This window comes from Zophobas morio, unplaced genomic scaffold (genome assembly GCF_036711695.1).
Source record: "Zophobas morio isolate AGI-343-1 ecotype UQ-CSIRO unplaced genomic scaffold, CSIRO_AGI_Zmor_V1 ptg000022l, whole genome shotgun sequence".
In the NCBI taxonomy this organism is placed as follows: domain Eukaryota; kingdom Metazoa; phylum Arthropoda; class Insecta; order Coleoptera; family Tenebrionidae; genus Zophobas; species Zophobas morio.
Window position 1 is genome coordinate 97,832 of NW_026972127.1, and position 19,588 is coordinate 117,419.

General features: G+C 36.9%; 1 protein-coding gene across 2 annotated transcripts in view; it reads right to left on the reverse strand.

Moving 5' to 3' along the window:
- Cadn2 (Cadherin-N2) overlaps positions 1-19,588 on the reverse strand; it is a 175,452-nt gene that overhangs the window by 68,339 nt on the left and 87,525 nt on the right. For both annotated transcript variants that reach the window (XM_064062207.1, XM_064062208.1), the window contains exon 2: positions 4,577-4,720. In XM_064062207.1, coding sequence (XP_063918277.1) covers positions 4,577-4,720 — 144 coding nt within the window. The remainder of the gene's footprint in view (positions 1-4,576; positions 4,721-19,588) is intronic.

The following is a 19,588-nucleotide window of genomic DNA, read 5'->3' on the forward strand; positions in this document are numbered from 1 at the left end:
AACTTTTTTCCGGCATCATCAATTGTGTTTAATTCTCTGACTTTCTCAATTTTTCCTCAAGCGACTAGTTCTTTGGGTTGACAGCCGCCCGTCACGACTAAGCCTCATCATTTAATATGCGTTCTTTAAAATGCCAAGGCTGGCGTGGGTCTCGCAGGATCTGTGGAGGATTTGGGGGCCATCTTGTCGCAATTTGCTGAACGTAGGTGACAGCTGCGTGGTTTACGACGGCCTTGAGACATTTAAAGAAGAATCAGAAAGTTTGCAAGAGTTGGATTCGCGTTTGGGTACGCTTAACGTTTTTTTGTTCCAACTCAAGAATAAGTCTGGCTCGATAAGTGCACACAGAAACAATATCAATTAATTTCTGCTTGGAGATTCCATTCGTGTTTTAATTAGTTTTCGTGCAGTCAAAGACTTTGGCCTTTGATAAAATTAGCGGTGTCATATCGCCTATTTCTTTGATTAATATTAAAAGCCGCTTTTTATTACGTCTCTCTTAACTGTTTCCACAAAATAATGAAATTATGTGAAGGAATAAATCAGCATGTAGACACGCCGGCGCCTCGGCCATTTTTCATTAAGCATCTGACAATGACAAGTGGGCCGAAACGAGTACGATTTTAATACCGCCTGAATAATTTTGAATTTGATCTACCGTAATCACTAGAGAGCGGAAAATATGCAGCAAAATTTTGGGAAATATGATCATATGATATGCACGAAATTTATGGAAATATGCAGTAACTTTCTTAATATATGCAGAGATATGCATTTGCATATGCTCCAACAATTAAAAAAAAAGCTTAATAAGTGAACTAAATTGATTTACAAATTACAAAAACAGGTTTCCGTTTTATTACAAAAAATACATAAATCATAAATATTAATATTCTTATACTAAAAATTAAATACAAACAGAACAAATCGCAAGATAGTAGTAATCGACTATTTAATTACTATTTTGGTAACAATTTATTTTTAAATATTTTTCGAAATATTGAACAAAAAGTGATTCTAAAGTATGTATTTGTAAATAGAAAAACTGTGTACCTACTACGTCCACAGATGTAAAAATAAATACCGGTTTAGAGCAGACGCGACAAAACACAGTTGCTTCTTGAAGAATAAGGTTTAATCCATAAATTAATTTGAGTTATCTTCGACATATTGACACACCTGTATCGCTTTAAATGCCTCAATGCAAACTCACGATGAAAAATAATAGGATAACGTCCCTTTGACCACCACAAATACATAAAATAAATTTTTGCCCTAGTTAAATGTCATTTCAATTCTGTAATTTTTGTCAACGATATCAGTGGTCTGAAATGCGGAGGCTCGTAAGGCCAACTCTAAATCAAAATGTTTTTGATCGTGGTGTATGTGTTTCGACTCGGATTTTGTAAGTATTTGTAACATTGCAAAAAATTTTAATATCTAAATTTTGGCACTTGAGAACTAAATAGATCACCGATTTTTAGAATGCCAAAAAAAATATGTATATTTTAAGTAGAAATAAAATTCAACAATTTTTAGCGATCCTATTTCACAAAATGGAGCTTAAAATTTGAAAAAAAGTTTATTAGTAACGGAACATGTTTCGAGAGCCTACGTTTTCGTCTTCAGGCAGAACAAGTAAAGTTGGTTTTAAAGTAACAAATGTGTATTAATTTATTATCCGTAACAGGTTATGGTACTCGAAATTATATATACCGGGTGTCTGGAAAATGGTGGAAAAACTCTCCGCTACGCTGTTAACAATCAACTGGTGACTCTGAGAAAAACAGTAAAAAATTCCTTCTCACACTTTGCTGGAGTTACAAAGATTTTAAAATTGGTTCTTTTGCTACGTTTAACAACTAAACAACACATTCATTATCATAATAACTAGTATTAAAACTGAAAGTCTCGAGTGCCACAGTGTTTTTTTTTTAATAGGGAAGACTCTTGGGTACTCATGGTGTATTATTTTGGGATCTCCTGGAAATTTTTTTTGTAAATTATTTAAAACAACTTTGGGGGATTTTGGTGTTTTCTATTTTTTTTTTGAAAAACTTAAAACATTTTTGCGTTTCTAGATATTCCAGTTTGGAAAAAAACTGAAAGTGCTTTGGAACCTCTAGTATCTTTTCTTAAAATAATTTCTTAGGGGATAGGTCATTTGCCAAAATCAGTATTATCTTGGCAGCTACTAGCCCCGCCCACCCACCCTCTCTTTTCTTAGAGAGTATCCCATTTGCCAAAATCAGTTTTATCTTAGCAGATACTAGCTAGTCATTAATACACTGAAGTAACGAACAAAAATATTGGGAATGAACGTAAGGCTTGTCCCAGAAAGTTTTGCACCATATTTAAATTCTGCTATTAAAGTTGTTTAATTGACATTTGAATTAAGTAAAATATGCTACAGTAGGCCATGGTCTACACATCTGTCATTAGTTTTTTTATTTTAATCAGTCGGCTCTCAAAATGTCGTCAAAAAGAGTTAGTGTAAGACAACGAATTTTGTAAATTTGGTCCGAGCATTGTCAAAAATCTTTAAATGTAATAGTGAAAGAGGCTAATGCGACGCAGTGGACGGTAAAACGGACCATTGATAGATGTCAGAGACAAAGAAAAATAAATTTTTTTGCAAAAATTTGGCCGCAAAGTTCTTGTTTGGCAAGCAATTTGCCAATGTGGCAAGAGAAACAGGATTTTTTTGTTGAAAGCAGCACCAACACTGATTTTTGTGTCCAAAAATGCCTTCAAGCTCGATTACTATCTTTTTTAAGAGCTCACCCTGGTTCTACTTTCTTTTTGCCAGACCTAGCTACTTTGCATTACTCACAATTAGCGAAGAATTGGTTTGCGCAGATTAGAGTGCAATATCCAGACAATGAAAACAACCCCTCAAACTTACCTGAACTCCGGTTTGTTGAAAGATATTGGGTTCTAGTTAAGGGAAGAAGGAAAATGCGCCAAAAATTTTGAATTCTTCAAAAAATTGTGGATGATGGGAAGTGAAAAAGTTTCTAGCGCAAATTTGCAAAAAATAATGCGTCGCATTAGATCTAAAGTGAGATTATTTTCCCGTAAGCCGTTAATTTTAAACAAGTAATTAAGAAATTCATAATTTTACTGCTGTTATAATATACTGTAAATAAATTTGATTCGATTTGTTGAGACGTTCTTATTTTATTCAAAAACAAAATATGTGCAAAAGTTTCTGGGACAGGCCTTATTTCCAAAAGGAATTAGAGCGCGAATTTACCTGCTGGATGGTTTAACACCCAGTGGTTTCTCCAAACTACCATAAAACCCAAACCTTTCCTAGTTATTTGAAGCTCAGGAAAATATTTGCTATATGATGAATGAAATTTTGACTTTCTAGATATAGTCTTCCCAGTTTAAAGTGGTTTTTATGATAGGTCCATTGTGTCGAAGTTGACGATGGGGACAATGAAGTCATTCCCTAGCCATAAATAAGAACGTGGTCGGTTTCTTTGCAAGGCCGTACTTTATTATTTAATATTGTCCGTGGTGGGGTAATAACGAAGTGATAATGTTAATTATCTTGTCATAAAAACCGCTTTAAACTGGGACTACAATAAATGCCGATAGAATGATAATCTTTTTTTTTTCAAATTACCACAAAAATGGATAAAAATGCAAAATATGCACCGGTTACGTGAAATATGCAATTTTTTTATAGCTGTATTCATTTTTAATTAGCATGATTCGTTCACATATTAAATATCAAGACTTATATGCAAAAAATAACTGATATGCAAATTTCATAAAATCCGCTCTCTAGTAATCACACTCGAGGAACTCCGCAACATCTTCAAATTGATCGATGGGTGTTCGCGGCGGATCAAAATGGACGCGAGTCGCCCGTCTGGGGAATATCCCGCGCAACTTTTCACCAAATTTCTAATAAAATTGTTTCGGGAGTTCCGTCCAAACTTTAAGTTATAACAGCGTAAAACTTGCACGAAAAGCCGCTTCCTATTTTATTATTAAAAGGAAAAAATGGCCCTTTATTACATTTTCCGTAAAAGGCTCATAAAACATCTTTTGCAAAAAATCCAATCTAGATATGGCGACATTTAAATTCCCGAATCGGCGTAGCTCGGAAACAATTTTCCGAATTCGTAAGATCAAACAACCTTATCTCGAAAACGGCTGTATAAAATTTATTTCAATAATGATTCTTATCGATGATTCATGTCGCTCTGGTTCTCAGTCCAGATCTGGAAATTTAGCGATACCTTGACTTCAATTTTCATCTTTATCGTTCCTCCGCCATTTTTCATAACACAATATATCATCACGCCCTATTAAAACGGATTAAGAGGCATAAATTTCCGGCGCTGCTCTCGCAGCCCCGAACGAAATCCTCTTTCACTCAGAATTTAAAGTTCTTAAGATTCTTTTCAAGCTAGGGGGAGCAACACATGATCTAGCGCTTTTAAGCACTACTTGGAAACATCTTAACTTAAATAACGGTTTACTCTTGACTAAAAATTTACGCTAGAACAACGGTTTACAGCCGCCATAAAAATACTAAGTAGTGTAGAAGTGCACTTACATTCATCGTGATCTTTGGCGGTGACGGTGAGGACGGTGTGTTGGATGTCTTCATTCTCGTCCACTTCCGCCTCGTAGAGGGCCTTGTCGAAGTAGGGCGGATTATCATTTTTGTCGGCGATTCCAATCCGGATGAACTTGGTCACTGAAACAAACAACAACATATTAATCACTCTCATTGGTTTAGATCGACCGTCACAACACTCCCCGCTAAAAAGTAAATGGCACCCGGACTTTACTATTCAGTTACTTATTTATTACGGCCTGTTTGGACTGTATATTGTCGAGTAGCATGCCGGAGTCGTTTAAATTACATCTGCGTATTTACCCTTCACGACCGTGCTTTCCGAAAGAGCAATTAGTCGCCGGCGAACTATTCAAAAAAGCAGGTTTCGGCGCTTAAAACAGGGTGTTAATGGGAAAAGGGGATTAAAGCGAATTTATTAGATCAGCTGGTGGCTGTGTCGCAGATTGAATTTGCATTTTTAAAAACGGTGTCAACCGTAAACTCGTGCGCTATAAATAATAAAGAAATTGGTTGCGGAGTCGAAGCGACAGATGATTTGGGTATTTGATGCTCATCGCTACAATGCGACGCGGAAACAGTAGCAGCATTAACCAAATTTATTTATCTGATTTCATTTGCTTGCTTTCATCAGATGTTATTAGTTCGTCAGTTCGTTCCATTTCAGTAATCTGCTTAGTGTCGACAGCCGTTTCACTTTTCTTTCCTTTTTCTTAGAGATTTTACACGACGTCATTTGCAGAAATAGCAAATGTAGGCGACAGTTGCTGTTTTATGCATGCGGCCTTATCCAATCAAGGTTTTTTTTGTCGATAGGTTCTGATATTTAATTTTGCGAAAGTCCCGCCTGCTGCACCAAACTTTACTTTTCTGTTTTCGTTCTAAGGTGTTTTAAACTTAGTTCAGGTTTCGCTCGATTTTTGTTAAACTTTTTCTCCTCGTAAAGTCATCTGTCTAAGCTTTCTACCATTTACTTTACATATCATGAATTTTAATTAGCTTTCCGCTGCAAGAATAATAAAGTACTTCGTCGGACTAATTATTCCGGGGCTAATTAATCACGAAAATATCTGCTCGGTTTCTTCGTGTGCGCATTCACATGAATAAGGATGACCACACGACATGTGACACATTTCATTACTTTAATATCTGTGAAGTTCGAGCGTCAAATAACTAGTTGAAAATTCGTATGAAATTGTGGAAACTCGGAGTTCACAAAAGAGTCCTGAGCGAAAATAAAACGGGTGAGAGCTCGCAACACGGTAGCGTTTTGTACCCGACAAACCCCTCTTTCGTTGTAAAGAAAATGCTTCACACAGTCTTGGCGAAAAGAAATCATGTCATGTCGCTTCCATTCTGGGTCCAAATTAAAACGTTGAAACCCTTTAGAGCGCTCCAGCCTAATTTAATAAAGTGCCAACCATGTTTCTTATTTTTGACCCTGCAAAGAAGCGTGTTCGACATGATTAATGACTCCTTAGATTAGATGGCGTTGCGGGAAGCTGATGGCGCCATATTTAAAAAAAACCTTCGATCCGCCATAATCCGGTCATGAACCTCATTGTTCGCGAAATTTCACTATCCTTTATAATTCCCCAATTTCGTTCTTTACTTCTGTTTCTCGTAGTTTGGCTCAATAATGGGGCTTTATCCCATTCATTGTCTCCGATTCAATCAAAGCGAATTTATATTTGGTTAACCTCCTCAATGCTTAATAGCTCATTCGAATCCGTTTAGATTTATGAAAATCCGGAGATAAATTACGTCGGCCTTTTGGAGTTTTTCCGCTTTTCTGGAGGTGTGATGTAGTGCCGCGTCGACTTCGTCATGTACAGTTTGGCACTTATTGAAATGCTTTCCATCATATCGATATGTTGCGAAGTCGGGTGTGTATAAACAGGGCTGTTCGGAGACGATATGAAGTTAGGAAGATATGACACGTCGAGGCGCTGCTGCCGCGAGCTCGATACCGCCGCCTACTTAATTGTTTCTTTATTATTTATGGCCGGTGGACACGCTTCGTGCCGTTAAAAATTAAAATTGGGAAAAACTTGCACAAGCGGACACATAAATTAAAAGGGAACGGGTGTTTATGGACGAGGAAAGCTGTAGCCAGCCGACCATGCAAAAAGCAAAAATATTTCTCAAGACGGCCTTGTCAGTGACCTAGATTTACTTTTAAGCGGGGAGTGTTGTGATGGCCCGAAGTTGGACTCTTTAATTAGCACCGATGTGAGTTATGTCTCGCCGTATTATAATGAAGTCGATATGATAATGGATCCGGGGCACGCTAAAATTACCCAATTAGTTAGCAAATCATGAACAGACTAAAATTTAATTATTCCGATATCCTGAAAAGAACTAATCAGCGTAAATTCAGATAATCCCCATTAAAATAAAAATCGCATAAACCTCCCGCCGGCAAATCGTTTTCATCGCTCCTGACCCCACAACAAATTAAAATAAATCACAATAATTATAAATCACAAAATCACACACCCCGGCACAATTTCCCCCGACTCCGAATCGATATCAACACAAAACCCTCCGTTCCAAAGTCCATAAATAAGCATCTCAGTTCAATTTCGCCAGCGAGCGCAGAAACGCACCTCAATTAATTAGGATTGATCCTCGATTACGGGTGGCACGTGTCGAGGGTGGCCGATTTCGTCGCGACAATGATGGATTCGAAAAGTTAAATTTTTTAATTTCACGTGCTGCGAGCAGACGGGGGCGATCGTGTTAAGATAGAGCCGCTTATGCGATTACCGATTAGGGTTAATGGCTGTGAAGCGATCGAGGCGGGGGCAAATCCTGCGGTTCGACTTGCAACTAAATTGATTACGGGCGACTTATGCAGACCGGAGTTCGCCCAATATTGCAATCCGACGCGATAGTTTTTGACGTTTCAATTTGGAGAGATTGGCGGCTTCCACCTCGACTTCGGCTCTTTTGACGGGGCCGAAATGGCGCTGAGGCCACTTTGATGAGGATTTGTTTGCGAGCGCGGCTTTGAAGTTGCGCAAACGGGGCAAGACGGTGCATCGGAAAAGTTGGATTTGAAGAGTGCGATTTTTTCAAAAGGATCGATTCAAACAATTGCCTATTGTGTGCCTTCCGTGAACACAGTAAACTACATTATTAATTACTAAACTCTGATTGTGTTCAAATTTGTGCATTAAACATGTCGACGCTTTGACGAGTACGTTAAAATTATATGAACAAAGTTGTGGTTGAACGAGTTCGTGGTAACCTAAAAATTACTTATTTCAAAGCTTTGTAAATGCAATTCAATGTTGCACTCAGTAAACTGGGATTTGAAGGAGCGCTACGGACTTATTTTTGAAAAAAGTAGCTCGACTGGCGCAGTCGGTGGGATATAAAAAATGCAATTTGTTGCCTTCTCCGACTGAGTTATTTCTACGCAATTTACGAAATGTCACTCTGAGTTTTGTCGATTCTAATAAAATAATGCCGCCGAAATCCTTTGTTTCCTTGTAAATTGAAACCGGAAATTTATTGCCGGTGAAAGAATTGATTTTATTGATTACGTATCAGCGCGGTGTCAAGAATCCGAGATGTTTGCAAATTTCGGATGTTTCGTGACCGTAATGTCTCCGGTTTAATTGTCAAAGAACACAAAGTCCGTCAATCTGAAGTTTCGACAGGCCTCGAAAACAGAAAACAAAAAAGACATCAAAGAACTTTGGACCCGGAGTTAATACAGTAGAAGTTTCGGTTCCCACTTAGTCTAAACCATTTCCGGATAAGAAATCTAATAGTGGAGTGCATTAAGAAAACTACTAGTACAAATGAGCACACAAACAGAATTAGGGTTTTATTTTGCGCGCAGTGCGTGTTTTCCGCGTTAAATATACTTTGTAATTTAGTTACGAGCGTTAAAGTCGCGCAATCTAAATGCCACACATTCTTGATTCACTTTTAAGCGGGGAGTATTGTGGCGGTCGTTACGAAACTAAGTAAGAAAATTTTTTATTTTATTTGGCGCTGAACTCTCCTAGGACAAATTTGTATATTATTCAGTAGACATCTCAAGCTGCGTAAATATTCATGAAGTGCAGACTAATTTAGCCGGTTTTCGTCCTTTTAACTTAAAGAAGTTCGTAATTAAATTGAGCGACCACTTCCCTCGAATGGCCTCCCACATGTATGCCAACTATTCAAGTCGTTGCGGCGCCCCGTATAATAAACAATTTCGGTAAAGCCACACGTCGCGGTATTTACGAGCCCATGCGGACTGCGCGGCCCCCTGATGCATTTCAAATTCCCATCCGGGACCGTTTTATATCAGCTGTAAATATTTTACGTCCCCCATCCGCCGCGTCGATATTATTCTTATTTTATATCGAATGAATAAGCTCGGGGACCCTTAGGTGCGAAAGAACCGGCCCGGAACTAATAATATTCTGCCGGTATTATTAGTCCGGGGACCCCGCCAATCGAATTAGCTCCCTTCGCGAACGAAATTAAGAGTAATGGGTCGGTGCCGAGCCGAGACCGAATGGACAGTGTCCGATAGCCGAGTGATGGGCCTATTGAACCCATATCCGTTACCCGGAGTAATCCGGTGATGCGATTTTCGCCGCTCTCGCCCGATTAAACCGCAACACGACAATCACGACGCTCGAAAAAAGGAAGCCGGAACAACGGCTATTAAATTAATCATCGCCCGGGCGCCTCATTAGCCCCATCTTTCGGGACGAAATTAAAATTCCACCCGATATAAATAAAAACTAATCGACACGGGTCATTCTCCCTAACGTTTTGACCTTTCGAATTGACTTTGTTAAAGTGTTGCTAATTTCGAGGAATTTTACGGCTGACATTCTTCGGAATGTGCGACCGGTGATATTTACAAGGGGTATTTCGAAGCAGGTGCTTGCGGTGACTGACGATTACGATTTTTACAATAAGGGAAAGGGCACGCGAATTATGGCCAAATTAGATTGAAAAAGGAGGGTTGAGTTCGCAAATCCTCAAGCGTGGCTGACGTAAAACGAAATCCGGAATTTATATTTCGCATGTATATAAATTTGTCTCCCCGGATTAAAACGAGTTATGATTTAATATATCTGTTTGAGGAGCGGAAAAACTCGATCGCTTTATCCCGATTTTATTAATTGGTTACATAGTTAATTCCGACCGAGCTGTTTGTGTTTATTTTTATTGAACATTGTAAACGGGGATCTCGAGGATTTGTTTTCCGAATCGATTAACCCGTTCTCGCAGTCGCTACTTATTACGGAATTAATTTCGCACTTTAATAATTTTCCGTCACTTACTTAAGCTCGAGGTAGTGTGTGTATCAAAATTGTAACTTTTAATTAAGGATTCGTTAGAAGAGGTACAACTTTCTCGCTTTGTTCTATCTAAATTCGGGGGATTATGGAAACCCGTAGTGCGGAGGTGGAGCAGTCTAGCACGACCCGCGAGGTCAATTTTCCCTCAAACTTCGACACGGATTCGCTTCTATCGTGCGTCAGCTTCCATTCTCGCAAGTGTTGATTTTAAACCGAGATGTTTTTTTAGCGTTCGGCCCCACGGCGACTTTTTAAGTCGTTCGGAGACAGATCGAAAGCCCTCTTTCTCGTCCCCTACAACTTGTCCATTTTCCGTCCGAATTAATACGCTCTTCCGCCAAAAGACTATAGTTCGCTCGTTCTCTTTTAAATAAGCAAACATTAGGCCGACGTCAGCCATACTGCGAGCAAATAAAAACTTTCCTCGTTATTTGGCTCTTCTTCGGGCCTTGTTAAACACGAATTTTCGCCGCCCTAATCGCCACCGACAAACCGCCGAACTATAATATAAACATAACCCCGAAAAGTAATCAGACGGGTCGGCTAAATTAAGTTGGGTGTGGTGGAGTGGCGGCGGCTTATCTCGGATCGGGGTGCATACGGACAAAGACGCCGCCACTCGCGAGAACGGATTCAATTACGGAAACGACGCGTGTTTTTTGCCGAAGCGACTTTATTAGAATAACGTGCCGCAACGAGATAATACGGGAATAAAATGCCGGACCGGGCGCGGAATTAATTCTGCAAGAATAATTGCAAGGTCCTGCTAAAGCCGGATTATTTATCGTCGGCCTGTTTTAAAAAAACAAGATTTTATTAATTTATACACACACGCGAGCGGCACGCAGCTGGGCGAAACCAGATTTGCATGAAACGAATAAAAAGATTAGCACGTAGGATGACACGTGTGCCGCCGGAACGAGTGTTTTCAAGAAATTAATGGCTCGAAACACGCTGTTCCGAAAAAAACACACTAGTAACAACTGTGGTTGGGTTTCATGGCGCCGGATTAACGAAGATGACACGGTTAGAATCTCGAGTCGGATGTTCCGGGAAGATGACACTACAAGAACAAGCTGGAACGTAATCTGTGTTACCGAATGAAATACTACCCCTTGTGGGATCGCGTGCACTTGTATACATGTATAATTGGCTGCATTAATTTGATACCGCTGAGTCGGCGTAATTTGATACCGCTAAGTTAGACTTTTCGAGCGAAACGTCGCCATTCGTTAAATTTCACACTCAATTATGTCCACGGAGTTTCATTAATGTCGGCCATCCATCACTTAAAAAACCGTCCGAATCAACGTTTCTCTTTTAAAAGGAGCTTAAGAAGGTGGATTAGAACGGGATAATGCACAATTCCGTCGAAATCCGGGCGCGTCGGTTCGCCCTCTCGGTTAATTTATAAGAGAATTAGTCGCTTTTATAGACCGAATTTGCATTTTTAAAATTAAAGACGACTACACGGTTATAACCGATCTGACGAGTCCGGAATGCTTTCAATATCAATTTACTCTGTCGGGATTCGAGTGCCGTTTAAAAAGAATTCAAACGAGTAAAGTTTCCGAAAAGGGAGAGAATGTCTCGAGAAGTTGGATTAAATTCCGGTATTTTGCATGTGCCACCGAAACGGGCCGATTTTTAGCGGGACGCCAAGTTTTTGCGGTTAATGAGCTAACTTCTAGAATTACTTCAGCATCTAAACTTTCGGATTAATACAGGGAGTTGGTAATGTATATTGTAGCACGTACACAAGAAATTATTGGGTTGGCAAATTAAGCTACCATGGAGCACGGATCGATTGGCCCGGGCGCTCCAGCGACTCACGCAAAAATCCCGCTATCATGGGACAAGTCGGCCCGAATGCCCTGATGAACCCATTCACGCCGCGCGAAATCCCCTAATAAATGGGACGTCGCGTAACAGAACTCCTACATATTCCAAGTTTGCCGCTGCGGTGCATCCAGGAATATAAATCAGGCGCGATACCGGGGCGAATTGATATTCAATGGGACTAACGATGGTCCGTTGCCATTTTTCGTTATTAAAAAACATTCGGCGAGTGGAAGCGGCAATTAATCTGTGCGCTTTCGCAAACTCGCCAATCAATACGACGAAAGTTAAGTAATTTACACTTCGGTACTTCGAGATGCATTAGCACTTCCTGCATCCCACTTGCTGCGCCAACTTCGGTGATTTTTCTCCGCAACTAATGGAAGAGCTGGAATTCGCGGAGTCTCGTTCGTAATGAAGTTTGCTATAAAGTTAAACATTGTTTTCGGGTTTTTAGCGTTTTTTGCAAAATGTTTCCGAAAATTACATCATATTGAATTTTCGTAGCCTTAAAAACCAAGTAGACAAGTTTTTGCTTTCTTCAAGTGATTCTAATTTTGATATAATTTGTTTAACAGAAACGTGCTTAATGGATTCTGTAAGGGATTCTGAATTCATTTTAACAGGCGTTTAAAAGGTATTTAGATCTGATCGATATCTGCTGTCTACTAATTTAGCTCGAGGCAGTGGTGTTTTATTAGCCGTTGAAGGTAGCATTTCTGGAGAAAAATTTACACGCGAACTTTTCTAACTAACAATCCATCTGTCGATCCTGTTAGATTGGGTTTTCAATCCCGCTTTGTTTGTGTAATATTTTCCTTGTACTTCGTCCTTTGATGATTTAAATGCTCTTTGTGTTTTCTTTGAGGAAAAGTCTTTTCATCTTAAAAATAGGTGACTTCAATATTCCAAATTTTAATCACAACATTCCTAATAAAATTTCTGAGTCTACAGCCATTCGCACAATTTTTAACCGTAAATCAAATGAATAATATCTTGCATTCCAATAATAAATTTGTTTAGTAGCCTTGGTTCAACAGTGGAATAATAAATAATATCAAATTTAAATTTAAATATCTTAAGAAATACAGAAGTTCAGGTCTAGATTTATGGGATACTTTTAAAAAGCAAATAAATCGTATATTAACACTCAAATGAACCTATATCATGATCCTAAGCAATTCTGGGATTACATCAATGCTAAAAAAGGTAAAACTAGAATTCCAGGCCAAGTCTCTCGGTAATAACACTTTCGAAAATCCTACTGAAATTGTAAATGCCTTGGGCGGTTTCTTTAAATCAACTCACACTGAATCTGATCCTCTTGGTGAATATTATTCAGTTGAAAATGAAAATTCTACCTCATTTACCGAAAATGTATTTAAGATAACGGAAGATAATAAAACCCATCAAAAGACTGAAACTAGGAATGACGCCAGATTCCAATCAAATCCCAAGCTTCATAATCAAGGATTGTTATTTCTAAATTGTTAAGCCACTCCTATCAATAGTTAATAGATATCTTGAAACAGAGATTTTCCCTACAAAGAAGGATCCTAAGATCTGCTCGGTATTGAAGTTCGGTCGGCTTATAATTGTACTAAAATTTCTAAATTAATTGTACACTGTTATATCTATCTTGTGGTGAAAAGTTATATATCAGAACATCAGCATGCTTTATAAATTGTAGATCAACTAACGGTTTAGCCAAAAAAAAGTTTAAAATTAATCTTATCTGAGCAAGTACTAGCCCCGCCCACCCACCCTTTATTTTTTAGAGGATATACCAATTGGCAAAATTACTCTCATCTTAGCAAGTACTAACCCCGCCCACCCACCCTTCATTTTTTAGAGCGTAGGTGATTTGCCAAAATCACTCTTATCCTGGCAAGTATTAGCCCCGCCCACCCGCCCTCTGTTTTCTTAGAGGGTGTCTCATCTGCCAAAATCAGTTTTATCTTCGCAGGTACTATCCCCACCCACCCACCTTCTCTTTTCTTACAAGGTATTTCATTTTCCAATATCAGTTTTATGTTAGCAGCTACTACCTACGATAAGACTGATTTTGGCAAATCACATAGTTTCCAAGAAAATAGAGGGTGGGTGGGCGGGGCTAGTAACTGCCAAGATAAGACTGAGTTTGGCAAATAAAATATCCTCTAAAAGAAGGGAGGGCGGGTGGGCGGGGCTAGTATCTGCTAAGATAAGACTGAATTCATCTAATGAGATACCTTCCAAGAAAAGAGAGGGTGGGTGGGCGGGGCTAGTACCATTTGCCATTTTTCGATTTTTTGATTGTTCAATTTTTTGTTTCTTCGATTTTTCGATTTTCTCTATTTCTGTATTAATTTTTCCCATTTCTCGATTTCTCGCCTTTCGATGTTTGCTTTCTCGATTTGTTAATTTTTCAAGGTTTCAGTTTTGGAATATTTCAATTTTTCAATTTTTCGTCTTTTTAATTTCCCATTTTATTTTAATTTTTCGATTTTGTGCTGTTTCAATGTCTTGATCGAATTTTCGATTTCTCGATCTTTTCATCTTTCGATTTCTCGATCTTTAAATTTTTCGGTTTCCAATTTTTTAACGTTTCGATTTTGCAATTTTTCGATTTCCCAATTTTTCTAGAATTCAGTTTGGGGATTTTTCAATTCCTCGATTTCTAGTTTTTTTTTTATTTTTCAGTATTTTGGTTTTTACATTTTTCGATTTTTCGACTTTTTCGGTATTATGATTTTTTGGTGTTTGGATTTCAAGATTTAAAATTTTTTTAATATATCAGTTTTTCGGATTTTCAATTGTTCGATTTCTTAAATTTTTCAATTTTTCGATTAAATTTTTCAGTTCTTCAGTTTTCCAATTTGTCAAAATTTTAAATTTCTAGTTTTTCGATTTCTCGAGATTTTAATCTTTCGATTTTTCGATTGTTTAATTTCTCGATTTTTAGATTTTTCAAAAGTCCGATCTTCGATTTGATTTTTTTAATTTTAAATTTTGTAATGAATAATGTTTCGATTTTTCAGCTATTTGGTTTTCCAATTTTTCAGTGTTTTGTTTTTCAATTTTTCGATTTTCCGAGAATAATTTTTTGGGATTTTTCAATAGGTTGTTTTCTCCTTTTTCTGACTTTACAGTTCTTCGATTTCTTAAATTTTACGTTTTTTCATATTTTAATTCTTCAATTTTATGGTTTTTTGATGTTTCGATTTTTTTAAATTTAAAATGTTTCAAGTTTTCGATTTCTCAATAATTGTTCAACATTTTGGAAACAATTTTTCGATAAGTTTAGTATCTTGTATCTTAATTTTTTCATTTTTAAAATTTTGATGTTTAGACTATTCGGATTTTGATTTTTCGGTTTTTCAATTTTTCGAGTATAAAATTTTTGATTTTTCAGGTTTTCAGTTTTTCAATATGTATTTTGATTTCGATGTTTCAACTTTTTGAATTTTCGAACTTTCGATTTCTTAATTTTTCGGTATTTCACCTTTGGAATTTTTCACTTCTTTGATTCTTTACTCCGATTTTTCAATTTCTATATTTTTCAATTTTTCGATTTTCAAATTTTCGATTTCTCAATTATCCAATATTTTAGTTTCGGCATTTTTTGATTTTTTGATTCTTCAAATCTCCACTTCTTCTATTTTTCGATTTAGCATTTTTCCATATTCTTGATTTTTGCATTAGCTCATAGTCCTATTTCTCGATTTCTTGACTCCAAAATGAGACTGATTTTGGCAGATACCTGCTCTCTAAGAAAACAAAGGGTGGGTGGGCGGGGTTAGTGCTTGCTAAGATAAGACTAATTTTGGCAAATGACCTTCTCTCTAAGAAAATGAAGGGCGAGTGGACGGGGCTGGTAGTTGCTAAGATAAGACTGATATTGCCAAATAACAGACCCTCCTAAAAATAAAGGGTGGGTGGGCGGGGCTAGTACTTGCTATGATAAAACTGATTTTGGCAGATGCCGTACCTTCTAATAATATAGTGGGTGGGCGGGTGGGCGGGGTTAATACTTGCTAAGATAAAACTGATTTTGGCAGATGCCATACCTTCTAAGAAAATAGTGGGCGGGTGGGCGGGGTTAGTTCTTGCTAAGATAAGACTAATTTTAGCAAATGTTTTTTTTAGCTAAAGGTTTGTCGTTGTTGATCTACAATTTAAAAACATGCTGACGCTCTGATATACAGGGTCGCTACAATATATGGAAACGGTTAAATATTTTGAGAACCAATTGGTACAAATCAAATGAAATTATGTATAGGAGTACAAGAAATTAAAAACTGCATTAATTATATGGTAGTACCATTAAAAAACAATAAGTTGGAGCAAAAAAAATTTTTTTTTGACGAATAATTAAAGCACCACTTCTTGTACTCTTATACCTAATTTTATTTGATTTGTATAATTGGTTCTCAAGATATTTAATAGTTTCCATACGATCTAGCGACCCTGCATACCAGAGCATGATCATGGTTTTTCAATTGTACATCAACAACGACAAACCTTTTGCAAAAAAAAATATTCTGCAAAATCAGTCTTATCTTATCAAGTACTAGCCCCGCCCACCCACCCCCTATTTTCTTGGAGGATAGGTCATTTGCTAAAATCAGTCTTACCTTGACAAGTACTAGCCCCGCCCACCCACCCTTTCTTTTCTTAGAGAGTAGATTATCTGCCAAAATCAGCCTTATTTTGGCAAGTACTAGGCCCGCCCACCCACCCTTAAGTTTTGAGAGAGTAGGAGATTTGCGAAAATTTGCTTTATCTTAGCAAGTACTAGCCCTGCCCACCCACCCTTTATGTTCCTAGAGAGTAGGTGATTTGCGAAAATAAGCTTTATCTTAGCAAGTACTAGCCCCGCCCACCCACCCTTTATTTTCTTAGAGAGTAGGATATCTGCCAAAATCAGTCTCATTTTGGCAAGTACTAGACCCGCCCACCCGCCCTTTATTTTCTTAGAGGATAAGTCATCTGCTAAAATCAGTCTTATCAGTCTTATCAGATATTTTTATTTATAGATTTTTTTTTTCGCTCTCCCAATTTTTCGATTTTTCAACTTCTTTTCTTTTTAGTTTCTCGATATTTGGTATTTGGATTGGTCGATGTTTCAGTTCTTGTATTTTCCGTTAATTTTTCGATTTTTCGATTTTTCGGTTGTTCGATCTTTAATTTATCCGATTTTTTCGTTTTTCGATTTTATTAATTTTACATTTTTGATTTTTCAATTGTTCGATTTTTTATTATTTTAAATTTAGGATTTTTGGATTTTTCAGTTCGTCAATTTTTCGAATTTTTATATTTTATATTTTTCAGTTTTTGATGTTTCGTTTTCTGATTTTTCGATCTTTTGGGTTTTAAATTTTTGGAAGTTTCAATTTTTCAATTTGTCGAGATTTCGATGTTTCCACATGTCAATTGTATAATTTCTCAACTTTTCCGTTTTTCCGTTTTCCGATATTTTTTTATTTATAGACTTTTTTTATTTTAAATTTTTCAATTTTTGAATTTTTATGTTTTGGTTTTTTCAATTTTGGCCTATTTCGATTTTACGACTTCTCCACTTTTCAATTACTCCATATTTGGTATTTCGATTGTCGACGTTTGAGTTTTTGAATTTTCCGTCGTTTGATTTTCCTATTTCTCGCGTTTTCGATTTTTCGGCTTTTCGATTTGTAGATTTTCCAATTTTTCGATGTTTCAGAATTTTTCAATTTCTCTCAATTTTTTTTATTTTAGATTTCCTGATCCCTCGATTTCTAGTATTTTTGTTTTTTCCGTTTTTCGATTTTTAAAATTTTACATTTTTGATTTTGTATTTTGGAAGTTTCGACTTTTCGATTTCTCAATTTTTCATTTTTTCGATGTTTCAGTGTAGAGATTTTTCAGTTTTTCAATTCTTCAATTTTTCTTATATTTTTCAGTTTTTCCATAAAAGCTTTCATTAAAAAAATTACAGATCGAGAAAAAAAATCATGTTGGGATTTCTCAATATTTCAATTTTTCGACTTTTCGATTATTCAGTTTCTCTATTCTTTGCTTTTTCGATTTTTAAATTTTTAGAATTTTTATTTTTTAGATTTCAGATTTCTCGGTTTTCCGATTTTTCACTTCTTCCAAATTTCCGTTTTTCAATTTTCCGAATTTTTAAATTTTAGGTTTTTGAGTTTTTGATGTTTCATTTTCTCAACTTTTAAATTTTTCGGTTTTTCAGTGCTGGGATTTTAAAATTTTTCAAAAAAAATCAGCTTTATCTTAGCAAGTACTAGCCCCGCCCACCCACCCTTTATTTTCTTAGAGAGTAGGTTATCTGCCAAAATCAGTCTCATTTTGGCAAGTACTAGCCCCACCCACCCGCCCTTTATTTTCTTAGAGGATAGGTCATCTGCCAAAATCGTCTTATCAGTCTTACAGTTTGTGTCTCAAAATTTAGAACATCAATCTCATGTCGATGTTATCTATACAGACGTTACAAAGGCAGCTGATGAAATTGACCACAATATTCTGCTTAAAAAAGCTTGTAAGCTTTAGTTCCATTCCTAATTTAGTAAACCATTTTCGATCCTGTCTTACATTCCGAATACAATTTGTGGAATATAATAACTTCGTGTCTTATTCTTTCACTGCACGCTCAGGAGTTTTTCAGGGGTGAATATTAGAGCCACTACTTTTCAGTGTGTATATAAATGATCTACTCTTCAGTATACATTGTTCAACTTTGTTGGATGATGCGAAATATTCCACGATATTAACTTAAATGAACGTTATTATCTATGATTATAAAATTAATCAGAGCTTTCTTCCGTACTATGAATCAGTTAAAGACTTAGGTACGAGTATATACTTTGAATTTTTTGTCCGATTTAATCAACATTAGATTAATATTATTTCATCCTGTAATCAGACGAAGGATTTTATTGCTACTTCAAAACCTTGTATAGAGCTTTTAGAGCTTTTGTCTTAAACAAACTAAAATATGCTTCCATTGTGGGGTGTTCTGAATTCTTAAAATATTTACTCTTGAAAACTCAAAGTTTATCCCCCAGAGGGTACAATTATGATCGATTTTATTCATGTTCTAGTAAGGTCTCTACTGTTACTACATAACTTGTTTCACTTTACACCGTTGAAATGGGCGTAAAAAGCCTACCCAGACTGCTTTTCCGTTTTTCAAATTTTGTTGCAAAAAAAAAAAATTACAACGCGTTAAAATTGTGATGAGTATGGGATTATCTGGTTTTCGTTGTTTATGGATCAATTTTAGATTTTCAAAGAGGTACATTAGTAGAAATTGTATTAAAAAATCCATTACGCTTCACAGAAATAAAATATCTTAATAAACAATTTGAGTAAACAGGGGCAGAATATTTAAAATTTGTGGTCAAACAAACTGTAGCCATTTTTCTGGTCCGTCAAATCTACAACAGGTAACTGATAGAGCACGCCCTTTTAAACCCCTCATAATCCAACAATAAAATTTTATGTCAAAAGTAATAAGTAATAAGTGCTGGTCAAGTATTTTCAAATGTTTTATTATTAATTTTTGAGTGGTGGACGTCACTAATTTGAATTTATATTAAGCTTAGCCATTAGTACTTGGTGTATATTACAGTGCTGGGTAATAAAATAATAATAATAATAATGAGGTGGGTCAGCCGTGCGTGGGCGCCAAAAGGCACATATGGGCCGGAAAAATCGCCTCCGCAGCCCCGCCGTGACGAGGGCTGCGACCCTTTCGCCCGCAACGGCCTTGGCGTCAATTTTATTCGGCAATTAGTGGCGGTAATTATTAACTCGAGTACTGACAACGCCGCCCCCGGCCTTCCAGCAG